The 24,273-nt window shown below is 43.4% G+C and overlaps 1 protein-coding gene across 1 annotated transcript in view; it reads left to right on the forward strand.

The window, feature by feature from the left end:
* The window catches only part of NCAPG (non-SMC condensin I complex subunit G), a 65,333-nt gene that overhangs the window by 28,970 nt on the left and 12,090 nt on the right, over window positions 1–24,273 (forward strand). The window contains exons 7-14 of the mRNA XM_061584151.1: window positions 857–1,049; window positions 2,264–2,404; window positions 2,948–3,088; window positions 4,173–4,296; window positions 10,785–10,874; window positions 20,296–20,475; window positions 21,012–21,122; window positions 22,182–22,301. Coding sequence (XP_061440135.1) covers window positions 857–1,049; window positions 2,264–2,404; window positions 2,948–3,088; window positions 4,173–4,296; window positions 10,785–10,874; window positions 20,296–20,475; window positions 21,012–21,122; window positions 22,182–22,301 — 1,100 coding nt within the window. The remainder of the gene's footprint in view (window positions 1–856; window positions 1,050–2,263; window positions 2,405–2,947; window positions 3,089–4,172; window positions 4,297–10,784; window positions 10,875–20,295; window positions 20,476–21,011; window positions 21,123–22,181; window positions 22,302–24,273) is intronic.

The following is a 24,273-nucleotide window of genomic DNA, read 5'->3' on the forward strand; positions in this document are numbered from 1 at the left end:
TTTGTACACTCACACACAGCCCCTTTTTCTCTGACTTCATTTCTTCCCTTTGGTGAGTGGGAAAACCAACAAAATTTTATATAGTTGGTTTTTGAATCCTGGCTTCTATAGAAGCCATTAACCATAATTTGGTTCACATGTAACAGAAAGCTGGAGTTAAGTGTGGCTTCCTGGTTTGTTTCTTGACTCAGCAAAGAGGCTGTGTGCAAAAGCATGAAGATCATGCATATCCTGGGTTCTCAAGTCATGTGAACACTGCCCTATGTAAGCAGCTTATAAACCGCTTAACATGATATATATACAGTTTTGGTAGAGACAATCAGGCTAATCACTAAATTTATTTATTTATTATTTTATTTATGTCCCGCCCTTCCTCCCAGCAGGAGCCCAGGCAATATATGCCATATTTATTTATTTATTTATTTGTTAAATTTTTATACCGCCCCACTAGCATAGCTCTCTGGGCGGTGTACAGCAAAAATACAGTTATATACAATAAGAACCCATAATATAATACAGCAAGAACACATATAAAAGAATGAAATATCTAAAATCAGTTACAGCAAATTTTAAAAACTAAATTAAAATTAAAGATAGATTAAAATGCCTTAGAAAAGAGGAAAGTTTTAACTTGGTGCCGAAAAGATAGCAATGTCGGCGCCAAGCGCACCTCATCAGGGAGACTGTTCCAGAGTTCGGGGGCCACCACTGAGAAGGCCCTAGTTCTTGTTACCACCCTCCGAGCTTCTCTCTGAGTCGGAACTCGGAGGAGGGCCTTCGATGTAGAACGCAGTGTACGGGCAGGTTCATATCAGTAAAGAAGTTATATCTTGGTTTAAATTCTTCTACTTTATAGACTCTGTGAAAGAAGTGGTGCAGAAGAAACTTCTTCAGGCCTGGCTTCGTCTGGCTGAGGGGAATGTGTTAGAATTGCTTCATCGGCTAGATGTGGAAAGTTGCCCTGAAGTGTGTATTCCAGCGCTTAATATCATGTTTTCGCTTTCTCCAGTCAATGACTTAATTAAAAACGTTTCAGACCTTGATGACAGGTATGTATGCGTGTCTAAAAGTTTTTTTGTTTGAGACTTGAACTTCAGTTTTTGCTTTCAATATGGGTAAAAGGGAGCTACTTTTCATGCTGGGGAGTAAACCAAAAGACTTCTGCTAGTAGAACCTAATTTCTGGTTTTAGATTGGTGTTGAATTTCTTGTCTAAACTTTACACTAGGGATGAGTGAAATTATGTTTGTTTTTGAGCATTTATATGCCACGTTATCTTCTGATGATTAGTTTATTTTCTAAACCAAACCTGTAGTTACTAAAATATGAATAAATTGCAGCTAGAATTCCCAGGTAAAATCCCAGGTAGCCAAATCAAAACAACAGTCACTAAAAGGCACCCTGTTAAGCAGTGAGGTATGCTTTTTGGAAAAGTCATTGGTATAGTAATGGGCAAATGAGCACTACTATAGAGGATCTTTGTAAAGATCTGGGCTGGGCTCCTAGTAGGAGAAAGGGCAGGATATAAATCAAATAATTAAATAAATTAATATATAATAAATAAAGCAGATGCCATCAAAGTGAGAGCCTGTGTTTGCAGGCAGTGCTCCTCTTGCCAACCCCAAATGGATTAGTCAGAATAGGATATGGGATGAGATGCTCTCCTAAACCTAATCAATGAGGAGGAGGAGCAAGGGTATTTGCACTGCTCTCTCCCCAGCAGTAATGCTTAGGAAGATCTTACCCCTCCCTCACCTGTGTCTCAGATTGCAGCCTGTTTCCTTTGTTTGGTAGAACTGAATGGCATTACAAGAAACTGAGCCTCTATAGCCTCACTGTTCAGTCTCTTAATCATGCTAAAGTGTGGCACTAGAAACTGGCTTTTATATATTGAGATTACATCAACCTAGAATAAAAGTAGTGATTCTGCTTAGTAGTAGAGTATTGGTCTAGTGACTTACTGTGGGATAACATTTTGCATATAACTTAATGATATTTTGCTTCAGTGAGGCATTCCTGTTGGTTACCATGGGATAATTGAAAATCTGACCCTAAAGTATTTTTTATGAATAAAATGTCTACAGTACAATTCATATTACAGCTGCTACCTCTTCTCTTTGGCTTTTAATGTGATTGGTTTAAAATTTGAATATTGGCTTTTATGCTTAAGCACATGATTGCCTTATAAAGCTTGCTAGTTCTTAATTGGTGGGAAAAAAACTAGTTTTTTCCTTGATGAGAACGTGTGTATATTTGTTTTAAAGGAAGGTAATTCCAATAGAAAAACTAACTGCTGAGAGTGCTTTATTCTGGAAGGCCCTTTGTGAGTACTTGAAATCTGAAGGGGAAGAATTTTTAGAACACATTCTACCAGAACCTGCCGTATATGCAGATTATTTGTTAAGGTAAATTTATAAAAGCAAATTAAAAAATTAAAGCATTTGTTAAAATTTATACTGCTTTCCCTCCCTACGGTAATTTCCATCTTCATCTCAGATTACTGGTTGTGACTCTCTTTTCTGCCATCCAGAAAGTAGCAATTAAGCTGGCTTGCTAGATCATACAGATGATTGTTACTAATGTGTGTGCCCAACTTCTTGAGGAGTGTGCAGAAATAGTTATGTGGGCTGAAGACCTTGGGTCTGTTAATCTTCCAGCACTGGCAGGTGGAACATTGTCTTGGAAGGCTCATCTAAGCATCTTCTAAACCCCAGGTTCTCTTTGCAAAGCCCAGCAAAAGATTAAAATAAAAGCAATGTATAACAACTGGATTTCAGTGCATAGTGTTGTGGAGACTGATGAGGCAGCATTGCTGTCTATTTGGTAGAGTGAGTCAAATTATAATTTGCAAGCCTCTGAGATGGTAAAGTAACCTGGGTAAGTAAGAATTGGGAGGCATATCAAGACATTGTTGAAATCCACTGAATAACCATTTATTTTTAATTAAGTTACCTTCAGAATATGCCAGTTCTCAGTCAAGAAGAGAAGGAAGATATGGCTTGTATTGAACAATTGATGACCAAAGAATTTATAGGTCAGCAGCTGATTCTTATGATAGGCTATATGGATACAACTGAAGAAGGTGGAAGGTAAGGCTTAGCTTAGCAACAAAGAGATCCTTGATGTATTTGTTATTCTGCTGCTTTGGCCTTTAAGTAGTAAACTTCCTGCTTCTTTCTGATGTAGTGCTTGTCTACTAGTTGATCTGGAATTGACTGGGAAAATGTTCAGTAGCTCTGCCCATTATATTCAAGATTCTATTTTTCAGATGAATAGCTTTTAGTATTCTGTGTTAAATCCGTTAATAATTCTCTGCTAAAGAGTGCTGTGCTCATATGCACCAGGAATCCGTCACATATGAAATTAATTGTGAAGTAATATACAGTAGGTACATTTTCACAAGGGGTACTTCACATAATTACAATTTATTTATATAAATGAGTGTGAAGAGCAGGAGGCAGAGAATAAAAGGTAATAATGGGATGTATTAAGACAAAGAAGAAGAGAGAAGAGAATGTAGTAACTCTTAGCAAAATTAGAAGCAAAATGGTGAACAGGAAGTATTCCCTTGATAAAACAGAAGGCTGAGAGGGACAGAAGAGGTGGAAGAAACAGATGTATGTGAAGAAGTATAGGCAAGACTTTCAGTTTGTCCAGTTGCACTCTGAGCCGAGCCCTTTCATTCTAGCCACAGATCATGTTTAGACACACAGCACACTGACACCAGGAGGTGTTGTTTCTTGTCTTGGGATTGCAATGGAATAGGAAGTGTAGTGCTTAATACAGGCACAGATGAGGTGGTGGTTATTACAGTACTTTGCTGTCCTGTCAGGTTTCCTCCGTAGCTTCCGTCAGGCTATGGGGCATTTTTTTAGCAAAAGTTGTGTTCTGCTTCCTAGTGTGGTGTTATATTGGGGAGAGATCCCAGTTGTAGTCAGTGAGGTCTGCAGGTGTGGTGGATGGGAACAAAGACAATTTAACACTTGCATGTTTCAGATACACTAACATAGCTAACTAAAAGAAACTGACACATGTTTAAATCAACAGTTAATCACCAATTCTTGGATTTTAAACAAGAACACTTCTGAGACAAGTGTATTAGTGTTTAAAAACTAATAAGTGATTTTCATTGTTTGGGAAAAATAGTCAAGCCTTCTTTTTTCCTTAATAAAGGAAGAGATTAGTAACTGTCTTACGAGAAATCCTTATGATTCCTACCACTTCAACTTCCTTTGTACCACCACTTATGGAGAAACTGCTCCGCATTCTCAAAGATGATGACAGAAGAATCCAGATGGTAAGTTGGTCTAACTGCTGTATCTCAAACTATGTTATGGGTAGAGATGTGAAGGCTCAGGAAAAATCAGAAAAATTGGGGGTCTGTGTAAGAATTACCTGCTCCCCCCCAGACTTCTTGGAAAAACTGAGAAAAACTAATGAAATATTTTTTCTTTTAGAATGAGTAAAATGCTTTAAAATATATTTTTTATCTAAGACAAGCTACAACATTAGAGAATGATAATTCTGGCATATATAACACTCAAATCCAAGAAACATTTCTGGCCCAGAGGGTGCAGTCTTAATGAGAGGAGCATTATTTAAAGGTAAAGGTGTCCATGCACTTACAGTGCGAGTCGTTTCCGACTCTTATGACGTTTACTAGGCAGACCGTATATATGGGGTGGGATTGCCAGTTCCTTCCCCGGCCTTTCTTTACCCCCCAGCATGTGCCGAGTACTCATTTTACCGACCACGGATGGATGGAAGGCTGAGTGGACCTCGACATCTTTAAAAACAAATCTTTAAAACATCTTTAAAAAACAACTTTAAGAGCATCTTAAAAAGCAATTCCAGCACAGACTGGGGTAAGGTCTCTACTTAAAAGGCTTGATGAAAGAGGAAGGTCTTCAGTAGGTGCAGAAAAGGTAGCAGAGATGGCGCCTATCTCATATTTAAGGGGAGGGAATTCCAAAGTGTCAGTGCCACAACACTAAAGATCCGCTTCCTGTGTTGTGCTGAACAGACCTCTTGATAAGATGGTATCTGCAGGAGGCCCTCACCTGCAGAACACAGTGATCAACTGGGTATGTAAGAGATAAGACAATATTTCAGGTTTCTTGGTCCCAAGCTGCCTAGGGCTTTGTACACCAAAACTAGAATCTTGAACTTGGCCCAGTAGCTAATGGGCAGCCAGTGCAATTCTTTCAGCAGCAGAGTAACATGTTGGCGATACCCTGCCCCAGTGAAGGGTTGCGCCATCGCATTTTGCACCAGTTTCAGTTTTCAGACCAAACTCAATGGCAGCCCCACATAGAGCACATTACAGTAATCCAGCCTGGAGGTTACCAGTGCATGGACAACAGCGGTCAGGCTGTCCAGGGCAGAAACGGCTGCAGGTGTCCTACCAGTCAAAGCTCGTAAAAGGCACTCGTAGCCACTGAGGTCACCTGGGCTAGTGACGATGGATCCAGGAGCACCTCCCAGACTATGCACCATTCAGAGGGAGTATGACCCTATGCAAAGCAGGGAATTGACCAATTATATGAACTCGGGAGCCACCAACCCACAGCGCCTCCATCTTGCTAGGATTCAGACTTAGTTTATTGGCCCTTATCTAGTCCAGGCATTGGTCCAGAGCTTGCATGGCCTCTCCTGATTCAGATGTTACCATGAAATAGAGCTAGGTATCATCAGTGTAATCTCCTGATGACTAGTCCCAAGGGCTTCATATAGATGTTAAACAACATTGGGGGCAAGATGGTACCCTGTGGCACCCCACAGCACAACTACCAAGGGGCCGAAAGACAATCACTCAGTGCTGTTCTCTGAAAACGACACTGGAGATAGGATCAAAACCGCTGTAAAACAGTGTCACCAATGCCCATCTCACCATGGTCAATGGTGTCAAAAGCTGCTGAGAGATCAAGTAAGAATAACAGGGTTGGACTCCCCTTGTCCTTCTCCCGATAAAGGTCATTCATGAGGGCAACCAAGGCTGGTTCAGTCCCATAACCAGGCCTGAACCCAGACTGGAATGGGTCAAGATAATGTGTTTCATCCAAGAACACTTGCAATTGCTATGCCACAACCCTCTCAATCACCTTCCCTAAAAAGGGAGTATTTGCGATTGGGCAGTAATTGTCACAAACCAATAGGTCCAGGGTGAGCTTTTTCAGGAGTGGTCAGATCACCACCTCTTTCAGGACAGCTGGGACCACTCCCTCCCACCACGACACGTTGGCCACACCCTGGATCCACTCAGTCATACCCCCTTGGCAAGCTTTAATAAGCCAAGAAGGGCAAGGGTTGAGAGGACACGTTGCTGGCTGCATTGTCGCAAGCACCTTGTCCACATCATCAGGCTACATCAACTGAAACTGATTGTAAGAAGCTGCGCAGCCGTTGCACTGGACACCTCACTGGGGACTGTAGTAGATGTAGAAGGGGGATCGACATTGCTGCGGAGGTTAGCACATTTGAAGTGCCTTACAAACCATTCACAGTGGGTTTTTGGAGGGTGTAAAACTGCATTTCCTGGAATTGATGTTAACAGACCCCTGACAATATGCAAAACCTCAATTGGTGATGGAGGCAAAGAAGTGGCCCTTCTTTGCCACCCTCACCGCCACATAGTAGGCATGGTTATGATGTTTTACTCGTGCTTGATCAGCCTTATGGCATGTCTTTTGCCACTTGCACTCTAGCTGTCGTCCAGCCTGTTTCATTGCCCTTAGTTCCCTGGTGCACTAAGGTGCAAACTGGGTTCCACAATGCCGGAGAGGGTGCTCAGGGGCAACTGTGTTAAGCACCCGATGTGTTGTGTCTTTCCATAGCATAGCAAGGGCTTCAACAGGGTCACCTGCTCTATCTGCTGCAAACTCCCACTGGGCTTTCAGAAATCCAGTGGATTCCATTGGTCTCTGGAGGTGGACCATCTTAATCTGTCCTCCACCCCTGCAGGAAGTGGTCTGACCACATAATGGGGTGACATCTACCCCCCATCTCCAGACCACCCTTTCCTGCATCTAGAGGAAAAACCAAAATGAGGGTGTGCCCTGCCCTATGTGTCGGACTGGTAACAACTTGAGACAGTCCCATGATTGTCATGATGTCCCAAGCTGGAACACTAGAGGCAGCCCCAGCATGGACATTGAAATCACCCAGGATTATCATTCTGGGCTCCACAGCTGAGATGGCCTCCGCCAGCTTGGTCAGAGAAGCTGCCAGGCAGCAAGGTGGATGGTACATCAGCAGCAACCCTAGTTTACTGTCTTCTTGGCCCGACACCAGGTGCAAGCTTTCATAGCCAGCTATGAGGCAGATTGGTTTCCTGGTGAAAGAGATGGAAGTTCTGTAACATCTCTTCCCCTACAGCCCGTGTTAGTGTGGCACTGAGTATCCAGGTGGGCAAGCTGGATCAAGTCAACTTCTCCCAGCTCACTTACCCAGGCCTCAGTAATGCACACCAAATTGGCACCCTCATCCATGATCAAATCGTGGATGAATATGGTCTTATTGTGTTTGGATCCAGCATTAAACAACAGCCCACACAGGCCAGTGGGCACAGCAGATGAGCAACGAGGAACCTATCCATGAGAGGAGTGGGAGTGAGGAGCAAGGCGTAGATAGATCCATTTCAGTCGAGCTTCAGGCTTGGACATGGGACTGAAACAGCCTTGGTCGCCTTGGTGGATGATATGAGGAGAGCGTTGGATAGGGGTGAATGCACCTTCCTCGTCCTCCTGGATCTCTCAGCAGCTTTTGATACCGTTGACCACGGTATCCTTCTGGACCGCCTGGAGAGGTTAGGCATGGGGGCACTGTACTGCAGTGGTTCCATTCCTACCTCTCTGGTAGGCACCAAAGAGTAGCATTGGGGATGAGGTTTCGGACCCTTGGCCTCTCACTTGTGGGGTGCCACAGGGCTCCATCCTCTCCCTGATGCTATTTAACATCTATATAAAGCCGCTGGGGGCTATCATCAGGAGATTTGGGCTGCAGTGTCACCAGTATGTGGATGACACACAGCTCTATCTCTCATTCAAATCTTCACCAAGGTTGGCTGTAGAAACCCTGTCCAAGTGCCTGGAGTCGGTGAGTGGCTGGATGGGAAGGAATAAGCTGAAGCTGAACCCTGACAAAACCGAGGTACTGTTCGTGGGAGACAAGGGAAGGTTAGGGGATTTGGACCTGGTGCTCAATGGAGTACAATTGCCCCTGAAAGACCAGGTCCACAGCCTGGGGGTCATTCTTGACTCCCAATTGTCCATGGAAGCTCAGGTTTTGGCTGTGAGCTGGGCAGCGCTGTATCAACTCCATCTGATACGGAGGCTGTGCCCCTACCTTCCCAATCATCTGCTCCCATCGGTGGTACATGCCCTGGTCTCCTCTTGCCTAGACTACTGTAATGCGCTCTACGTGGGGCTACCCTTGAAAACGGTCCAGAAGCTGCAACTGGTACAGAATGTGGCTGTGCGCCTGATTAAAGGCAGCCACCGGCGAGATCACATCACTCCAGTTCTAAAAGAGTTGCACTGGTTACCAGTTACCAGCTCTATGATGACCTTCCACTGGGCCTTGAAGACCTGGCTCTTCAGGCAGGCTTTTGGGGTGGGCTAGATTATTATCATTAGATTGTTAATGTCTAATGTATTTGGATGTCTATTTTGTACGTCACCCAGAGTGGCTGGATAACCAGCCAGATGGGCGACTAATAAATTCAATCAATCAATAAACAGATAGATAGCTTTGCCCTCGTCTTCTATGGTAGTCCATTGCCTCCCGATGGCTGTACCTCCTCTGCCCATGATTGGAGTGGCATCACCCATGTCCCTCCTTCCTAAGACTCCTGCTCAACATATACAGGGCCTTTATTGCTTATGAGTTGCTGCTTGTCTCCTTTTACTATCTAATTATTTCATTCTGTTTATGAATTGCTTCCTATGAAACATCTCAAAGCAATTTAACAATAACATAAGTAAAACAATTCTCTACGTGAAAACAATAGCATTTTCAAAACAATTTCAAATCCAGTAGAGATATAGACTGGGATTAAAAATATCTCTTCTTTAAAGGCTTTTGGTGACTTTTGGTCTAGTTTGGAGATACTAGAAGCACGTATCCTATTTCGGCTCTCTTTTTCATCTGGCCTCTCCCTTGTGGTCAACCTTTTCACTGTTCCCCTCAAACAAACATAACAAACACCCTGCTACAGACTGGGGAACAAGCAGCCTTTTGCTCAGCCATGCTGGAGGATAAGAAGGTCAGAAAGAGGGTGGGGTAGAAACTATGAAAGATCTGTTGTGGACAGCAAAACTTCAGAAGAAAAATCTGAAAGTTTTGGTGAGAACTGAATTCTAACCAAGATGCACAGAAGGAAGTGGACTGCAGCCATGTATATTCACAGTTTTGCTTGTACAAAGCTTAAATTTCATAAACATGTCAAACAGTACAATTTTATAGTCTTAAGTCAGGGTTTGCCAAACATTTTGGCCTTGCCACATTTGTAAATGGGAGAAGCTCTGGTGAGCACTGTATACACATTAACCGAGCACACACACAAACCTATTATATTAGCTACAATAGAATGTGTCTTTCAAGCCTAATTTCAAGAGGGCATGGAGCGAGAGAGATGATCCCATGGGCATCACAAAAGGACTTTGTGGGCTCATGTCGTGGGTGCCATGTTGGTGACCCATGAATTGAGTTGTATAAATTCTGTATTTTATGTTATTAAAAGAGTACAATAAATTCTGCTTTGAGGAGAAAGTACTGCATAAATTATTTTTTCTCAAGAAATGAAGAAAATCCCCACAGCTTCAACATTTTTGTGTATTTTACATTTGAGTGGTTCAGACACACAGCAGTTGTATTAACAAAACATCTCCATTTTGAATTCCACTCCTATAATTTGTTGTCAAAGTATTTTTTCATACATTACAAATATAGCTACACTTGATAGCTCACTATCAATATTCAGGTATATAAGAGAATTCATTTCTGTTCCAAATACAGTATCTTTGTTTGCAGGAAGTTGGCATTTGTATTTATTAACGCTGTTTGGTCACAAGCTTGGCCTTATATGCAGAAAGTAATACTGTATTTCATCTTAATCAGGATTTCAAAAAGGCATCATATTTTATTGTATATTATACTCTTTATGTAGTGGCATATGAACTTTTTTTGTGGTTGGGGGAGGTTTTTAACATGAAAAATGGGACTGCAGGGGGGAATTAAATGGTCTCCAAAATCTTTTACATGCTTGTTTTCTTGAATATGTGATAATGATAGAAAATAAGTGTTTTGGGAAACAAATTGTGACAGCATCTAGGGGTGTAAGGAGCCTTCATCTGAAGCTTTACTGCACTGTTGCTTGATGACTAGTCCAGCTCTAAACTTTTCCAGGCTATGGTCTGAAGGCACATGAGGTCATAAGCAGGGTCAGGTCTGGTCAGTGTCTGGACGGGAGACTGCCTGGGAACCATATGTAAGCTGCCTTGGGTTTCAATCATGAAAAGAAAGGCAGGATATAAATGTAATAAGAATATGAGAACATAAGAAGAGCCTGCTGGATCAGGCCAGTGGCCCATCTAGTCCAGCATCCTGTTCTCACAGTGGCCAACCAGGTGCCTGGGGGAAGCCCGCAAGCAGGACCTGAGTGCAAGAATAAATAAACAAATAACTAAAAAATACTTTTCCCTGGGGTAGAAAATATTTGTATTTTGAAGGAAAACACCCTTTCCCTTCAAAGAATCAGCTCAGTGCTAATTTTATTCACATCTCTAGGTTGCTGAAATCATTTCAGAGGTTCGTGAAACAATTATTACAGTAGACAAGGCCCCAGATGCAACTGAAATAAGGAAACAGCAGCTTAAAGTAAGTGGAGATTATATGACTTTTTTATCTCAAAAATTTGTAGTTTAATGTTATTCTATCATCACCTGAATATTTTAACAACAATTCCCACACCCTCATGGCAAATGTTTTAATGTTACCATTTTCCAGCAATACGAACAGAACTACTAGGGAGGGAGGGGAGTCAAATCTCAGCAGCTTTGACCTATGCAGAGCTTGGAAGTAATTTGTTACTTTTTTGAGGAATGAATGGGTAATTCCTTTACATTTTGCTTGTAATAGAACTAGGAGTAATTTTATAACTTTTGTGGAGTAATTGTAATGTTTCCAGCATTACTTTGGGGCATTACTTGGGGTGGGGAAGCAGGGGAAATCTTCTGCTCCTCTGATTTGTGGATGAAAATCATGTGCCTTAAACTGGGCTTCTGTGCAGCGTCGCTCTTCCCTTGTGCTCTGTGGGTGTTTAGAAGGTGACAAGAGAGGAGGTGGAGAGTGAGACAGGGTGGACTAGAGAAAACAATTGTTTAAAAAATGGACTCTAGTGGAGAAGAATGGAATGGAGGCAGAAAGGAGCTGGAGGCAAGAACATGGATAAAGGAGGAGAAGGGGGCAGCAGCAGAATGGAATTATTCTACTACCTCTCTGTGTGTTTATTTTTAATGTTTTTTTAAGCTACTTAGATATGCAGCAGCCAAGGCCAGCAGCTTGTAGGCTTTTAAAAAAAGCAACTGAAATGTAATTGTAGTGATTACTTTTGAGAAAAAGTAATCAGTTACATTCAGAGCAATTGGAATTGTAAAGGTAATGCTACTTTTTTGGGCCATGTAATTGTAACTGTAATTTATTACTTTTTAAAAGTAATCTTCCAAGCTCTGGGTAAGTGTTCGCAGAGGTGGTCCAAATTTCAGTATAGATGTCAATGCAGTATTGTTCATGTGGAAAGAACATAGTTCATTCATAGATAGAAAGCAAGGATTTTTTTTTCTTCCAGTGCTGTAGCACCAAGCATTTAGCAGCCAGGAAGGCACAAAAAGATTCACCGTTAACATCCAGGCAACAAATCCCAAACAATTAGAATGTAACTGATTAAATTTTAATGTTGTATGATAAAGACATCCATGCCTGATTTTCCATAAAATGCAGGGAATTGTTTTAAAACATCCAAGTTGTTTAAGCAGACTTCAGACCCGAAGAAGCCACCAGTCAGGCATCACACACATTAGATGTAGAAGACGGGACTGTAAAATCAATTCTCCTGTGCATGGAAAAATGATCTCAGGTGGGTAGGTCGCTCCACCTAGTGGTTGAAGGCAGAAAGAGCACTGTTCAATTTTGCAGGAACTTCCTGCTCTCTGGCTAACTGCTACAGTTCTCTTTCTGCCTTCACCAAAGACAGTTGATTCCGCTCTCTGCTCAGCTTTGGTTCAGGCCTGTAGTCCTTTAGTTGGTGTCTTAGAGTTTTCATGTCTGTTTCTTATCTGGGTACGGGGTTCTTTCTTTCTTTCTCCTCTTCGTGTTACTAAAAAAAAAAAATTCCCCCACTTCCCAGAGTTAGCGACTGTACCATTTCTGCCTTCCCAGGCACAGTGGCACCCATTAAGACTGGCGGCCTCGGTGTTAGCAGCTTCAGTGCTGCATTGACCTCAGACTCAGCGGCATTTTCATCTTGGCCTCGCTAGACACAGCAGCCGCAGTTTAAACCCCGGTGGCCTCTGGCCCCAGCACAGTGGCTTCAACTAAGCCCTGGCGACCTCAGGATTAGTGGGCCCTCATTTTTGGCCTCGCTAGATGCAGCAGCCTCAATCGAAGCCCCAGCAGCCTCTGGGTAGCAGCCTCAGCTTCATTGACGCTGGGCTCTGCGGCCTCCTCCAAGGGCTGCTCATTCCTAGTGTCCTTCTCCTGCCCGCAGCCACCCGTTCCATCCAGTGCTGGCCGCCACCAAACCCAAGTAAGTGCAAAATAATAATAATGGATTCTTTTCAATTTGTACAGCCCGAGGATGTGGACAGGATCCTTGGGGAGGTGAGAGCCACCACATGTATTCTAGACCCCTGCCCTTCCTGGCTCATTAAAAGCGCCAGAGAGGGACTGGCTGAGTGGGTGAAGGGAGTGATCAATGCCTCCTTACAACAAGGCAGAGTTCAAGTGTGCCTAAAGGAGGCAGTTGTAAGGCCTTTGTTGAAAAAGCCATCCCTGGATCCCTCCATAATGGATAATTATCGGCCAGTGTCCAATATCCCATTTTTGGGCAAGGTAATAGAGTGTGTGGTGGCCTCCCAGCTCCAGGGATTCCTGGATGAAACGGAGTATCTAAATCCATTTCAGTCTGGTTTCAGGCCTGGTTATGGGACGGAGACGGCTTTGGTCGCCTTGGTGGATGACCTACGCAGAGAACTGGACAGGGGGAGTGTGTCCCTGTTGGTTCTGCTGGACCTCTCAGTAGCTTTCAATACCATTGACCACGGTATCCTTCCGGGCCACCTTGCTGGGATGCGACTTGGGGGCACTGTTTTACAGTGGCTCTGTTCCTTCCTGGAGGGATGAACCCAGAAAGTGGTGCTGGGGGATTCCTGTTCGACTCCTTGGCTGTTGGCCTGTGGGGTCCCTCAGGGCTCAGTTTTGTCCCCCATGCTATTTAACATCTACATGAAACCACTGGGAGAGGTTTTCCGGGGGTTTGGGGTTCGGTGCCATCAGTATGATGACACCCAACTCTACTTCTCCTTTCCACCTAACTCCAAGGAAGCTGTCTTGGTTTTAAACCGGTGTCTGTCATCAGTGGTGGACTGGATGAGGGCGAACAAATTAAAGCTTAATCCAGACAAGACAGAGGTGCTCCTGGTCAGTCGAAAGGCAAATCAGGGAATAGGGATTCAGCCTGTGCTGGATGGAGTTACACTCCCCCTGAAGACACAGGTTCACAGTTTGGGTGTGCTCCTGGACTCAGCTTTAAATTTGGAGTCCCAGGTTTCTGCGGTGGCCAGGAGTGCTTTTGCACAATTAAGATTAGTGCACCAACTGCGCCTGTTCCTTGAGCCGTCTGATCTGGCCACGGTGACACATGCCTTAGTTACATCCTGTTTAGATTACTGTAACATGCTCTACATGGGGCTGCCTCTGAAGACTGTTCGGAAACTTCAGTTGGTGCAACGTGCTGCAGCCAGAATGTTAACTGAGGCTGGTTACAGGGACCATACAACTCCCCTGTTACAAAAGCTCCACTGGTTGCCACTCTAGTTTCCGGACACAGTTCAAAGTGTTGGTGATGACCTATAAAGCCCTATATGGCTTAGGTCCAGGCTATCTGTCAGACCGTATCTCCCTATATGAGCCTGCCCGGGCCCTGAGATCCTCAGGAGAGGCCCTTCTCTCAATACCTACGTCCTCACAAGCACGACTAGTGGGGATGCGAGATAGGGCCTTTTCGGTGGCTGCCCCAAGGCTTTGGAACTCCCTTCCTAGGGAAGCAAGAATGGCCCCCTCCTTGCAGTCCTTCCGTCGGCAAGCAAAGACTTTTCTATTTCAACAAGCCTTTGGAACTGAAAGCGGTTAAGGACAGGACTTGAAGGGTGCTGCATTGCTATTGTCTAATTGTATTATTTTAAACTGAGTTTGAATTATTTTAACTGTATGTATGAATGTTTTAATACTGTAAATAGTTTAATTCGATTTTAATCTAGAATTTTGTATGTTTTTAATTATATGTGTGCTTTTATCTGGAAGCCGCTGTGAGTTCTAGTTTTGGAAAAAGGGCGGGGTAAAAATAATGATAATAAATAAATAAATAAATAAATAAATAAATAAATAAATAAATAAATAAAAGAGCCCTCCTGACTGCCAGCTGCAATCTTTTCTGCTGCTCACCCCTGTAATCCCTGCAACACCAGTTGGTCCTAATGGGGAAGGCAACCTGTAAATTGGTGGTTCCCGCCAAAAAATCTTATTTGCTCCCGCCACCACCAAGGCCCGACCCAGCGTTAGAGGCTTTACCACTGTTATTGCTCCCCCCAGTGGGCCACCCGGCAGATGCAGCCATGAGGCTTAATTCATCAACAGAAGCAATGATAGCCTGCCCCTATACCAGCAGGCAGGAGGTGGTTGAGGCACACTTATTAGCAGGCAGGGTGGCTTCACAGGACATCACCTCAGGAAGGAATAGGCAGGGAAGCAGCTCTTTGGAGGATGAGGGCAATGAGTGTGAGGCTTCATTGGAAGACGCTCACAGCATAGTCCGTAGGTCTCTAAGAGACCAGGAGCCACTGTCTGAGGAGGAAGAGAGACAACCCACCATGTCCTTAAACTACATTTTTTCTACATGTTCTTCCCCCAAGGCTTTCTCAGGATTTCAAGATGCTTCCTCGCTTCATCCTGCCAGGGGATGGGGGGCTACCAAAAACCAGTTTCCCTGTTATGTTCAACCACTGGAATTACAGTTTTTAGCGCAGATGCTCCAACAATTGAAAGAACAACTAAGGGAATTGCTGTTGGTGGACCTGGCCAGGGACTTGTCGTCTTCTTCTTCAGCTCCACTGCAACATACCCAAGAGCACACCGCTGCAGCAGGAACACCAACCAGGTTCCAATAAGGACACAATGGGCACAGTGTTCCGCTCCATCTCGCTCATCTGCAACCACACAACCACTACCTAGCCACGCATCACCAGATCCCACTGCACAAGGTAGACACTCTTGTTCATCAGAGGATCAGACTATACACCCAGACAATGAGTTAATTGTTCTATATGAAGAGGAGTGGAGTGGGGACTTGGAATCTGAGGAAGTCTGTACCAAATGAATTTTTCAAGAGGCTGACTTCCTCCCACTCTTGTGCAAGGCGATGGAATCTCTGAGTTTGAATTCTGCGGAAGACTCTCCAGCCCCCGCGGACTCTAGAGTGTCAGCAGTGTGTCCGGACCCAAAACCCAAGTCAAAGCTACTTAAACTTGCATCCTTACTGTCCAAGGTGATCAAATCTGAGTTTGACATTCCCATGCAATTTAAAAAGTTGGTCCCCGCAGCCAACAAATATTATATGCTAACAACCGATCATGGATCAGTTAAAAGTTCCTCTAGTAGGCGCCCCTATAGTAAATTTGCTAAATCCATCCTTGAACCCAAAGGACTTGGATGCCCATCTTAAGGACACTACAGAACACAAGATGGATCAGGGCCTCAGAAGAATCCATGAGGCTAGTGCCTTATCACTCTGGGTAGCGTTGGCTTCCTCAGTCGCCATCTCTGCTATCTTTTCAGCGCCTTTTGAAGACTTTCCTCTTTCAACAAGTCTTTTAAGTTTAGACCTATCCCAGTCTGCTTCTTTGTTAGAATTGCTTGTTAAGATGTTTTTTAATAATGTTTTTAACCCTTTTTAAAAAGATGTTTTTAAAGCTTTTTTAAAACATGTTTTTAACGTTTTGTTTTAATGTATTTTAAGGTGTATTTTTATGATGTTTTAAAGTGTTTTAGCATTTCTGTTTGCCGCCCTGGGCTCCTGCCTGGGGGGAAGGGCGGGATATAAATCAAACAATAAATAAACAAATAAAATAAATAAATAAGGGCATCCCTCCTCTGTTTGGAACACTTGCTGGATGGCCCACAACAGAACCCAGCAAGAGCCTGAAAATCTTTACATAAAGCTGCCCGGGCAGTAACCGTCATAGCAGACACACCCATGGATGCTATGCAATTTTCGGCTAGGTCTCTGGTGGCTGATATTTTTACTGGAAGGACCCTTTGGTTGCACCACTGGGAGGTGGACTCTTCGGCCCAGTCTAATTTGGCCTCAGAACCCTACATGTGGGGCAAGTTGTTCAGAGATGCCACCCTGGCATGAATCCTAGAGTCAAAAGAAAAGAGGTCAGTGCCCTTTACCAAGAAAAGGGAGGTTAGAAGATCCTTTTGGAGATCATTCCATCCTTACCAAACGGCCCCGTCCTTTCGTGGCTCCAGACATCTGGAACAGCATAGGATAGCCAGTCCAGCCACCCCTTCTGGAATAGACAGTGCATCCAGATCAAGGGCCAGCAACGCTTCTCCAACAAGGCTAGATTCAGGGCCCAATCATGAGGGAGTAAACACCAGTTCTGACACCAGCACCACTCTGGTGGGAGGTCGCCTTCAGCAGTTCGTGCATTGGTGAAGGGAAATATCATCGGAGTGATGGGTCCTACAAAACCTACGGCATGGATTTTGTCTGGAGTTGACATCACCACCACCACTGAAATTTGTACCATCTCCCATCATGACATCTCCACTGAAAAGGGCAATTATTCAACAGGCAGTCTCCCACCGACTACAAATTGTGGCTATAGAACAAGTCCCTCCAGGGGAGAGTTTTTGGGGAACTACTCTCTCTTCTTTACAGTCACAAAGAAAGACGGTTCATTTAGAGCAGTACTTGACTTGAAGACCCTGAACAAGTACATCATTTACTGCAAGTTTCAAATGGACACCTTGATGGTGGTCAAGGAAGCATGAGAAGGGGGCCTTCCTGACCTCGATCAACTTAAAAGAAACGTACCTACATGTACCTATATTCCAGCCAGACAGACGCTATCTCAGGTTCGTGGTAGGGGAAGACCATTTCCAATACAGAGCCATGCTCTTCAGACTATTGTCTGCTCCCAGGGTATTTACAAAGATCATGGTTACCTGGTGACATACCTCAGGATGCAGGAGTTTCATGTATACCCCTACCTGGATGACTTCTTGATCTGTTCCCCATCACTGCACAAATCTTGGGAAGACTTACATGTCACCCTAGCCTGTCTAAAGGGCCATGGCTTCCTAATCAACCACACCAAGAGTCAGTTGATTCCATCTCACCGCATTACTCATCTAGGGGCCACAATAGACTCTGAGCAAGGAGTTATACCGTCACAGGACAGAATAAGCAAGATACACACCGCAATATTATCCATCTTTGCTTCCCCATCAGTGGATCTTATGCAATTGGCAGTGGTGCTGGGGTTGATGGTCTCAACTTTCCAAACAACTTCCTGGACATGTCACCACTCTTGACCCCTTCAGTGGGCACTGCTCCTATTTCAGAGCAATATAGCTGCCAAGCGACACTGACAATTGATGTTATTGGTACTGGTCCGCCAATCCCTTCTATGGTGGATACACGAGCCCAATCTGCAAAGGGGTGTCCCATTTTGAGATCCGCCATGGACTCTCATCATCTCAGATGCCAGCCTTACAGGCTGGGGGGGGCATATGTGATGGTCAGATGGTTCAGGGGACCTGGTCAACACAAGAGTCCTTACTCCCCATCAACTTCCCGGAGCTCTGTGCGATTCGTCCGGCATTAAAGCACTTTGTGGGATCAAGACAGTTGGGGGCGGTGCTTGTCAGAACAGACAACATCACAGCCAAAGCTCCAGTGAGAAGCCTCTTCTGTTTCAGTGGGCAGAGACACATCTGGTCTTGCTCCTGGCAGAGTACCTGAGAGGGGAGGACAACGGGCAAGCAGACTGGTTGAGTCTGGAGCAAGTCTATCACAGAGAATGGAAGTTCCATCTAACGGCCTTTCGGGAAATCATGGATCACTTTGGGAGAGTCAAAGTGGATCTGTTTGCTATGTACCTCTATTGCCAGATGAAAAGATTCTTTGCCAGATATGCAAATCTGGCAGTGGAAGGGATAAATGCTGTGATGTCCCATGGCCTCCAGGACAGTTGTATGCCTTCCCTCCAATACCAATCATTCCCAGGGTGATCCAGAAGATCCAAGTCAAGAGGGCAACAGTTCTACTGGTGGCCCCATTCTGGCCAAAGAGACCCTGGTTCCTGGAACTACTTGAATTATTGGTAGACCATCCTTGGGAGATTCCCCTCAGGGAGGACCTGCTGTTACAAGGGCAGCTACACCACCCAGATCCGGGATGACTAGCTCTTCATGTATGGAAGTTGAGAGGCAATGCTTGGTAAAGAAGGGCATCCCACTTGCAGTGGTGGAGACCATGATGGCATCTAGATGGCCATCCACCATTCGGGTATACGAGGGTACCTGGAAGGCTTTCTCAGTTTGGACACAGAAGAAGACGTTGCTTCCTAAGAAGGTGGGTATCAATGAGGTTCTGACTTTCTTGCAAGTCAGTCTATCCTTGGGGCACAGACCTAACACCTTGAAGCAGCAGGTCTCAGTTCTCTTGGCAATTTTGTCTAGATCCCCAGAGAATTGACTGGGTTCCCATCCCTTCATTAAGTGTTTTCTACAGGGAGCAACACTGTCTGCTCTGTCCACAGAGCACTGCTACCTGACTTGGGACCTGCACAAAGTCCTAACGGCCCTCCAACCCCCCCTTTGAAACTCTCAGCAAAGTCTCTCTTCGCCTACTGTCCTTTAAAGTTGTGTTCCTCATGGCTATTATCTCTGCCTGAAGAGTGTCTGAGTTGAATAATCTGTCAATAAACCTTACTGTACCTTTCATAAAGATAGGGTCATTCTCTGCACTGTCCCTTTGTTTCGTCCTAAATTGTTGTCTATCTTTCACTGTCAGCAGGAGCGTTTACTCCCTTCTTTCTGTCCTTCCCCAGTTCATCCCACAGAGAAGGCTTGGCACTCACTGGATTTGCAAAGGGCACTAAAATGATATATTTCAAAGACAAAATATTTCCATCAAACAGATAACCTGTTTGTGTCCTTTCCCCTAGCTTCATTAGGGAAGAAGGTTTCCACCTCTATGCTAGCTAGGTGGATTAAAGCTTGTGTATCCTTGGCATACATTTCCCTGTGGTTGGTTCACTGGGCCAGATAGTAGCCCATTCTACCAGGGCAGCTGCCACATTGGTGGCGTTTTCCCACAAAGCTTCTCTTCAAGAGATCTGCAGGGTGGCTACGTGGGCTAGTCCTAACACATTTATCAAGCATTACAAAATAATTTCCTACTTCTCAGCAGAGGCTGCTTTTGGGAGGAGAGTGCTATAGCACCTCCTCTCAGATAACTAAGGTTCGACAGCCCAGCCTATGTCCCACCCTACATGGGGCAGCTTTGGTATGTTCCACCTGAGATCATCTTTCCATGCACAGGAGAAGAGACCTTTGGTCTTACCGTGAAATGATCTTCTCTGTGTGTGTCAAAGATTATCTCAGGGCCACTCCCTGGGGGGGGGGCTGCCTTCATTATGTTACTGTTTTTTCACTTTAGCAGAGAGTGCGTGAGTGCTGTTTGTTTGGTTCAGATCTTTGTAGTTGTGGTTATGTCATTTACTCGTCTACTGGGCTTGTCATCAAGGAACTGCAGCAGTTAGCCACACAGAGCAGGAAGTTTCTGCAAAATTGAACAGCACTCTTTCTGCCTTCAACCGCTAGGTGGAGCTACCTATCCACCTGAGATCATCTTTGACATGCACAGAGGTAAGACCATGGTAAGACCAAAGGTCTCTTTTAGAAATAATGCAAATTACTTCAATGCCATAATTTCTGGCTTTCCTTCCAGCTGGCTGAAATAAAAGTGAAACTTATGGAAGCAAAAGATGCACTGGAGAAATGTGTAGCTCTGCAGGACTTCAGTCATGCATCATTGTTGAAAGAGAAAATAATGGAACTGGAAAGCATTAAAAGTGACTTGTTAAAAGAGGCAGAGGAGCCTCCAACCAAAGAAATATGCATGGAAAAGGTTTTGAACTTTACACTTGCTACTCTGCGGTTTGGTTACTTAATTTTTAATAAATGTGAATATATTTCTGTGTTTAAAATTTGTACAAAGTAAATTATGAAGAGGTATAATACAGTAGTTCTAATTTTGATGTTTTTGCCATCAAATTACAGTTTTAGTGTGATTATTTAGGCTTTATGCACAATGATTATTTCTCACTTATGAAGGTCTAGAAACGCCTCTTATCTGACCACCCCAGGATCTTCAATTCATGTGTTCCACATTCAACTTTGAGATACAGTTTTCGGGAAGTGGGGCTGCCATTCTGCAGTGTGTTCAGGTTATTAAATAGTTTTTAAAGGCAGCCCACTTGATGGATGAGATAATATTTTTACTTGTAGATGTCACATTAACTTGAATTTGAACTTTAGCAAGAATAGGTTGTTAGTTCAGCTGAGCATAGTCCACCATTTTGCTCCTAGTTGTCAAATGTAGTGTTTGAAAGCTTCTTGGATGCAGTAAGCTTATACTAAATTATGATTTTGTTTTGTTCTAAGAGTGATCCTGAAACACTGCTGAAATGTCTGATGATGTGCAATGAACTTCTAAAGCAGCTCTCCCTTTCCAAAGGATTAGGCCCAACAATGGATGCAATAATTGAATCCTTGGTAAGTGGCAACAAAAGAAAAGTTTGACATATGTGAGAGTTCAGAATATGTATTCTGAATAGATAATTTTGTGGGGTGGAGGGCTTGAATATTATTACCTGTGACCATCTTTATATCCTGTTTCTGAATTTTGTAAATCCGTATGTGGACAAACAAGGACAGAAATCAGAGGGTTAGACTAAGCAGGAGAGTCTCACCGTATCTCCTTGTGGAAAAATGGTGTTTGGAGGATCTAAATATCCCCCAGACCCAAAATGAATTGCTAGGCATCACTTACTGAGCTCTGCTATGTGAGATTGGATTTGTCTTGGCACACTCAGCTGATTTCCATCCTTGAGGCAAGAGTATAGGAAGCTGCTTTAAACTGAGTCAGACCACTGGTCTGTCTAGCTCAATATTGTCCACACTGACTGGCAGTGGCTCTCCAGGGTTTCAGGCAAGAATCCCTCCGAGCCCTGCCTGGAGCTGCCAGGGATTGAATTTGGGACCTTCTGCATGCAAGACAGCTGCTCTACCACTGAGTTGTGGCCCTTCCCCAATTGTTGGCTCTGCTCTGCTTAGCTTGGAAAGCCTTCCAGTCTGTCTTGCTTGATGCTGTGAACCACTGAAAGGTAGGAGAGCAGGGAGAAAGACAGATTTTATTTCTGATGCAAAATCTAATGCCTGACAGGTCATTTTACATTTATGAACGTAGAGTTAGTTCTGTTCTTATGTTACATCAGTAAGATAATACTGCAGAAATTATTATCCCAGGAACAAGTTTACTATTTTTATTTATTTATTTAATAAAAATTTATATACCACTTCATTGTAAAAAACCACTAAACAGTTTATAAAAGACTATACAGACTGCCTGCCTGAATATTCCTATGATAATTTTGTAACACATTGGCAGGCTGAAAGTGTGGAGTCTGGGTGGGAGATAAAATTTCTTCCTGTTTTTCTTTTCCTTTATCTGAAGGAGATACGTGCTCATCCCAATTTAATGGCTTTTGGAAAGCTGCTATTATGTCAATCTTTATGAGAAATGTGTATTACTATTTGTTTGCTTGTGTTTAGATCATTCCAGGAGTTACTAATATCCATCCAGCTGTAAGAAATTTGGCAGTTTTGTGTTTGGGTGGCTGTGGTTTGCAGAGCAAAGATTTTGCCAGCCAGCATCTTGCATTGCTGTTGCAGGTAAAGATTCTATATTGTGATCTGTTCACATTATTGCATTTAAGTTAAAAAGTGTTATCATTTATGCAGGTGATAGTATGTAAGGGTTCCCTTAACTTGCATTGCTTGCCATGGGAAGGGATTTGCTGGTTGGGGAAACTTTCATGTGAACAGTTGGCTCCAAATTAACAATCTTGGACTTGCTTGTCTCATTAGCTCAGTGCAAGAACACATGGACTATTAATGTGTCATATTGAGGCAAATGTAATCTGTTCTCCTTGCATCTTGAAATCTTGTAGTCAAAATGCAAAAATAAGAGTTGTTTGTTACTTTTATACCCCAGTGATGGAGAGCTGCAGAAAGTTGAAGACTTTGATCCTTTGTAATTTCACACATATCCTGTATGATCATCATGCACATCAAACTGGAGTTAAGAGTTTGACCTCCAACCTTGGCATCAGTAGCTGTAGAAAGGAGATTGGGCAAAGGAACCAAGCAAGTCTTTCTGGGAGCAGAGAACACTTTGATTAATTTATAAGCAATTTCTGATGAACAGTCTGTCACCAAGGTGGCTGAGGGCACACCTGACCCGCAAAGCAAAGTCACTCCCTCTGGCTACAAAGTACTTCTCAGTTTAGTCCATACCTTCTTTCTTTCCTTGTTCCAAACTATTTAAAAACAAAAGAAATACTTCAATGTGAATAAAATTATTTCTATTAAAAAGACAAAAAAGGATTAGATAAATATATGAAGGAAAAGGCTATCAATGGCTACTTGCCATGACGGCTGTGCTCTGCCTCCATAGTTGGAGGCAGTATGCTTCCGAATACCAGTTGCTGAAAGCCAAAGGATGGGAGAGTGCTCTTGCACTCAGATCCTGCTTGTGGGCTTCCTATGGGCATCTGATTGTCTGCTGTGAGAACAGGATGCTGGACTTAGATGGACCACTGGCCTGATCCAGCAAACTCTTCTTATGTAATGTCAGCTTTATAACTGGCTGGTGGTGTGAGGTATGAGGGACTGCTGCTGGAAGGGAGTATCTCTCTACAGCTCTTGAGTGGATGTAGATCTTGGCCATGGAATGCATGGTTTCTGGGGGTCTGGGGGGTGAGAATGAGAACAGGAAGCTCTGTTGTATACTATTTAGTGTGCTGAAGAATTTATTGATAACAATGAGTTGTATCCAGCGTTGCACCAGCAGCATTTCACTGGTGCAATAGGGATTCAGTCTCCTCCCCTGCTGCCTCCAAATTTTGCTCTGGAATGAATGAATGAAAGTTTATTCGACCATATGGTCAACAAAAACATATGAAAATAGTTAAATATACAGTTGTACATTGATAACAATTTTAGTACAATCAGTGAGCTAAAATTTTTTAAAATACAAATCAATTAAAAGAATACAAGGGTGAATTGTATTTCGTAATATTGTTAATCCTATAAAATCTTATACTCAACTAGGAGAGCTTTTTAAAATATTGGATCTAAGTTTTTGAACAGCAGCGCTATATTTTGCAACTTGAATTGTTATGTTGGGAAATATATCGTCTAGAAGATAATGCAGCCAAAGATGTTCAGATTCATGTTGAAAAGTGGACAAAAGAGGAGTTATCAGTTGATGCCTTAAGGAGTTATAAAAGGGACAATAAAAAAGTACATGTATATTATTTTCAACTACATCTTCCCCACAAGGACATACTCGATTTTTATATGGAGTTTTGGCAAACCTATGCTCCATAACAGCCGAAGGTAAAACATCCAATCTAATTTGGGAAAAAGCTTTACGATATTTGGAAATTTCTAGATTTAATAAATATGGCATTGGGGTGAAGAACTTGGAATTATGTCTTTGGTTTTTAATTAGTAGTAGATGTTGTTGGTGGTCAATATCTTTCAGGCGTTGACCTATATTACTTATAGCTGCTTGGAATCCCATGGTGAAAATAAGTTGAGGTGAGAAGCCTATCGTTGTAAGTTTATCTACCACGAGATC

Source organism: Rhineura floridana, chromosome 9 (assembly GCF_030035675.1).
Source record: "Rhineura floridana isolate rRhiFlo1 chromosome 9, rRhiFlo1.hap2, whole genome shotgun sequence".
Lineage (NCBI taxonomy): Eukaryota > Metazoa > Chordata > Lepidosauria > Squamata > Rhineuridae > Rhineura > Rhineura floridana.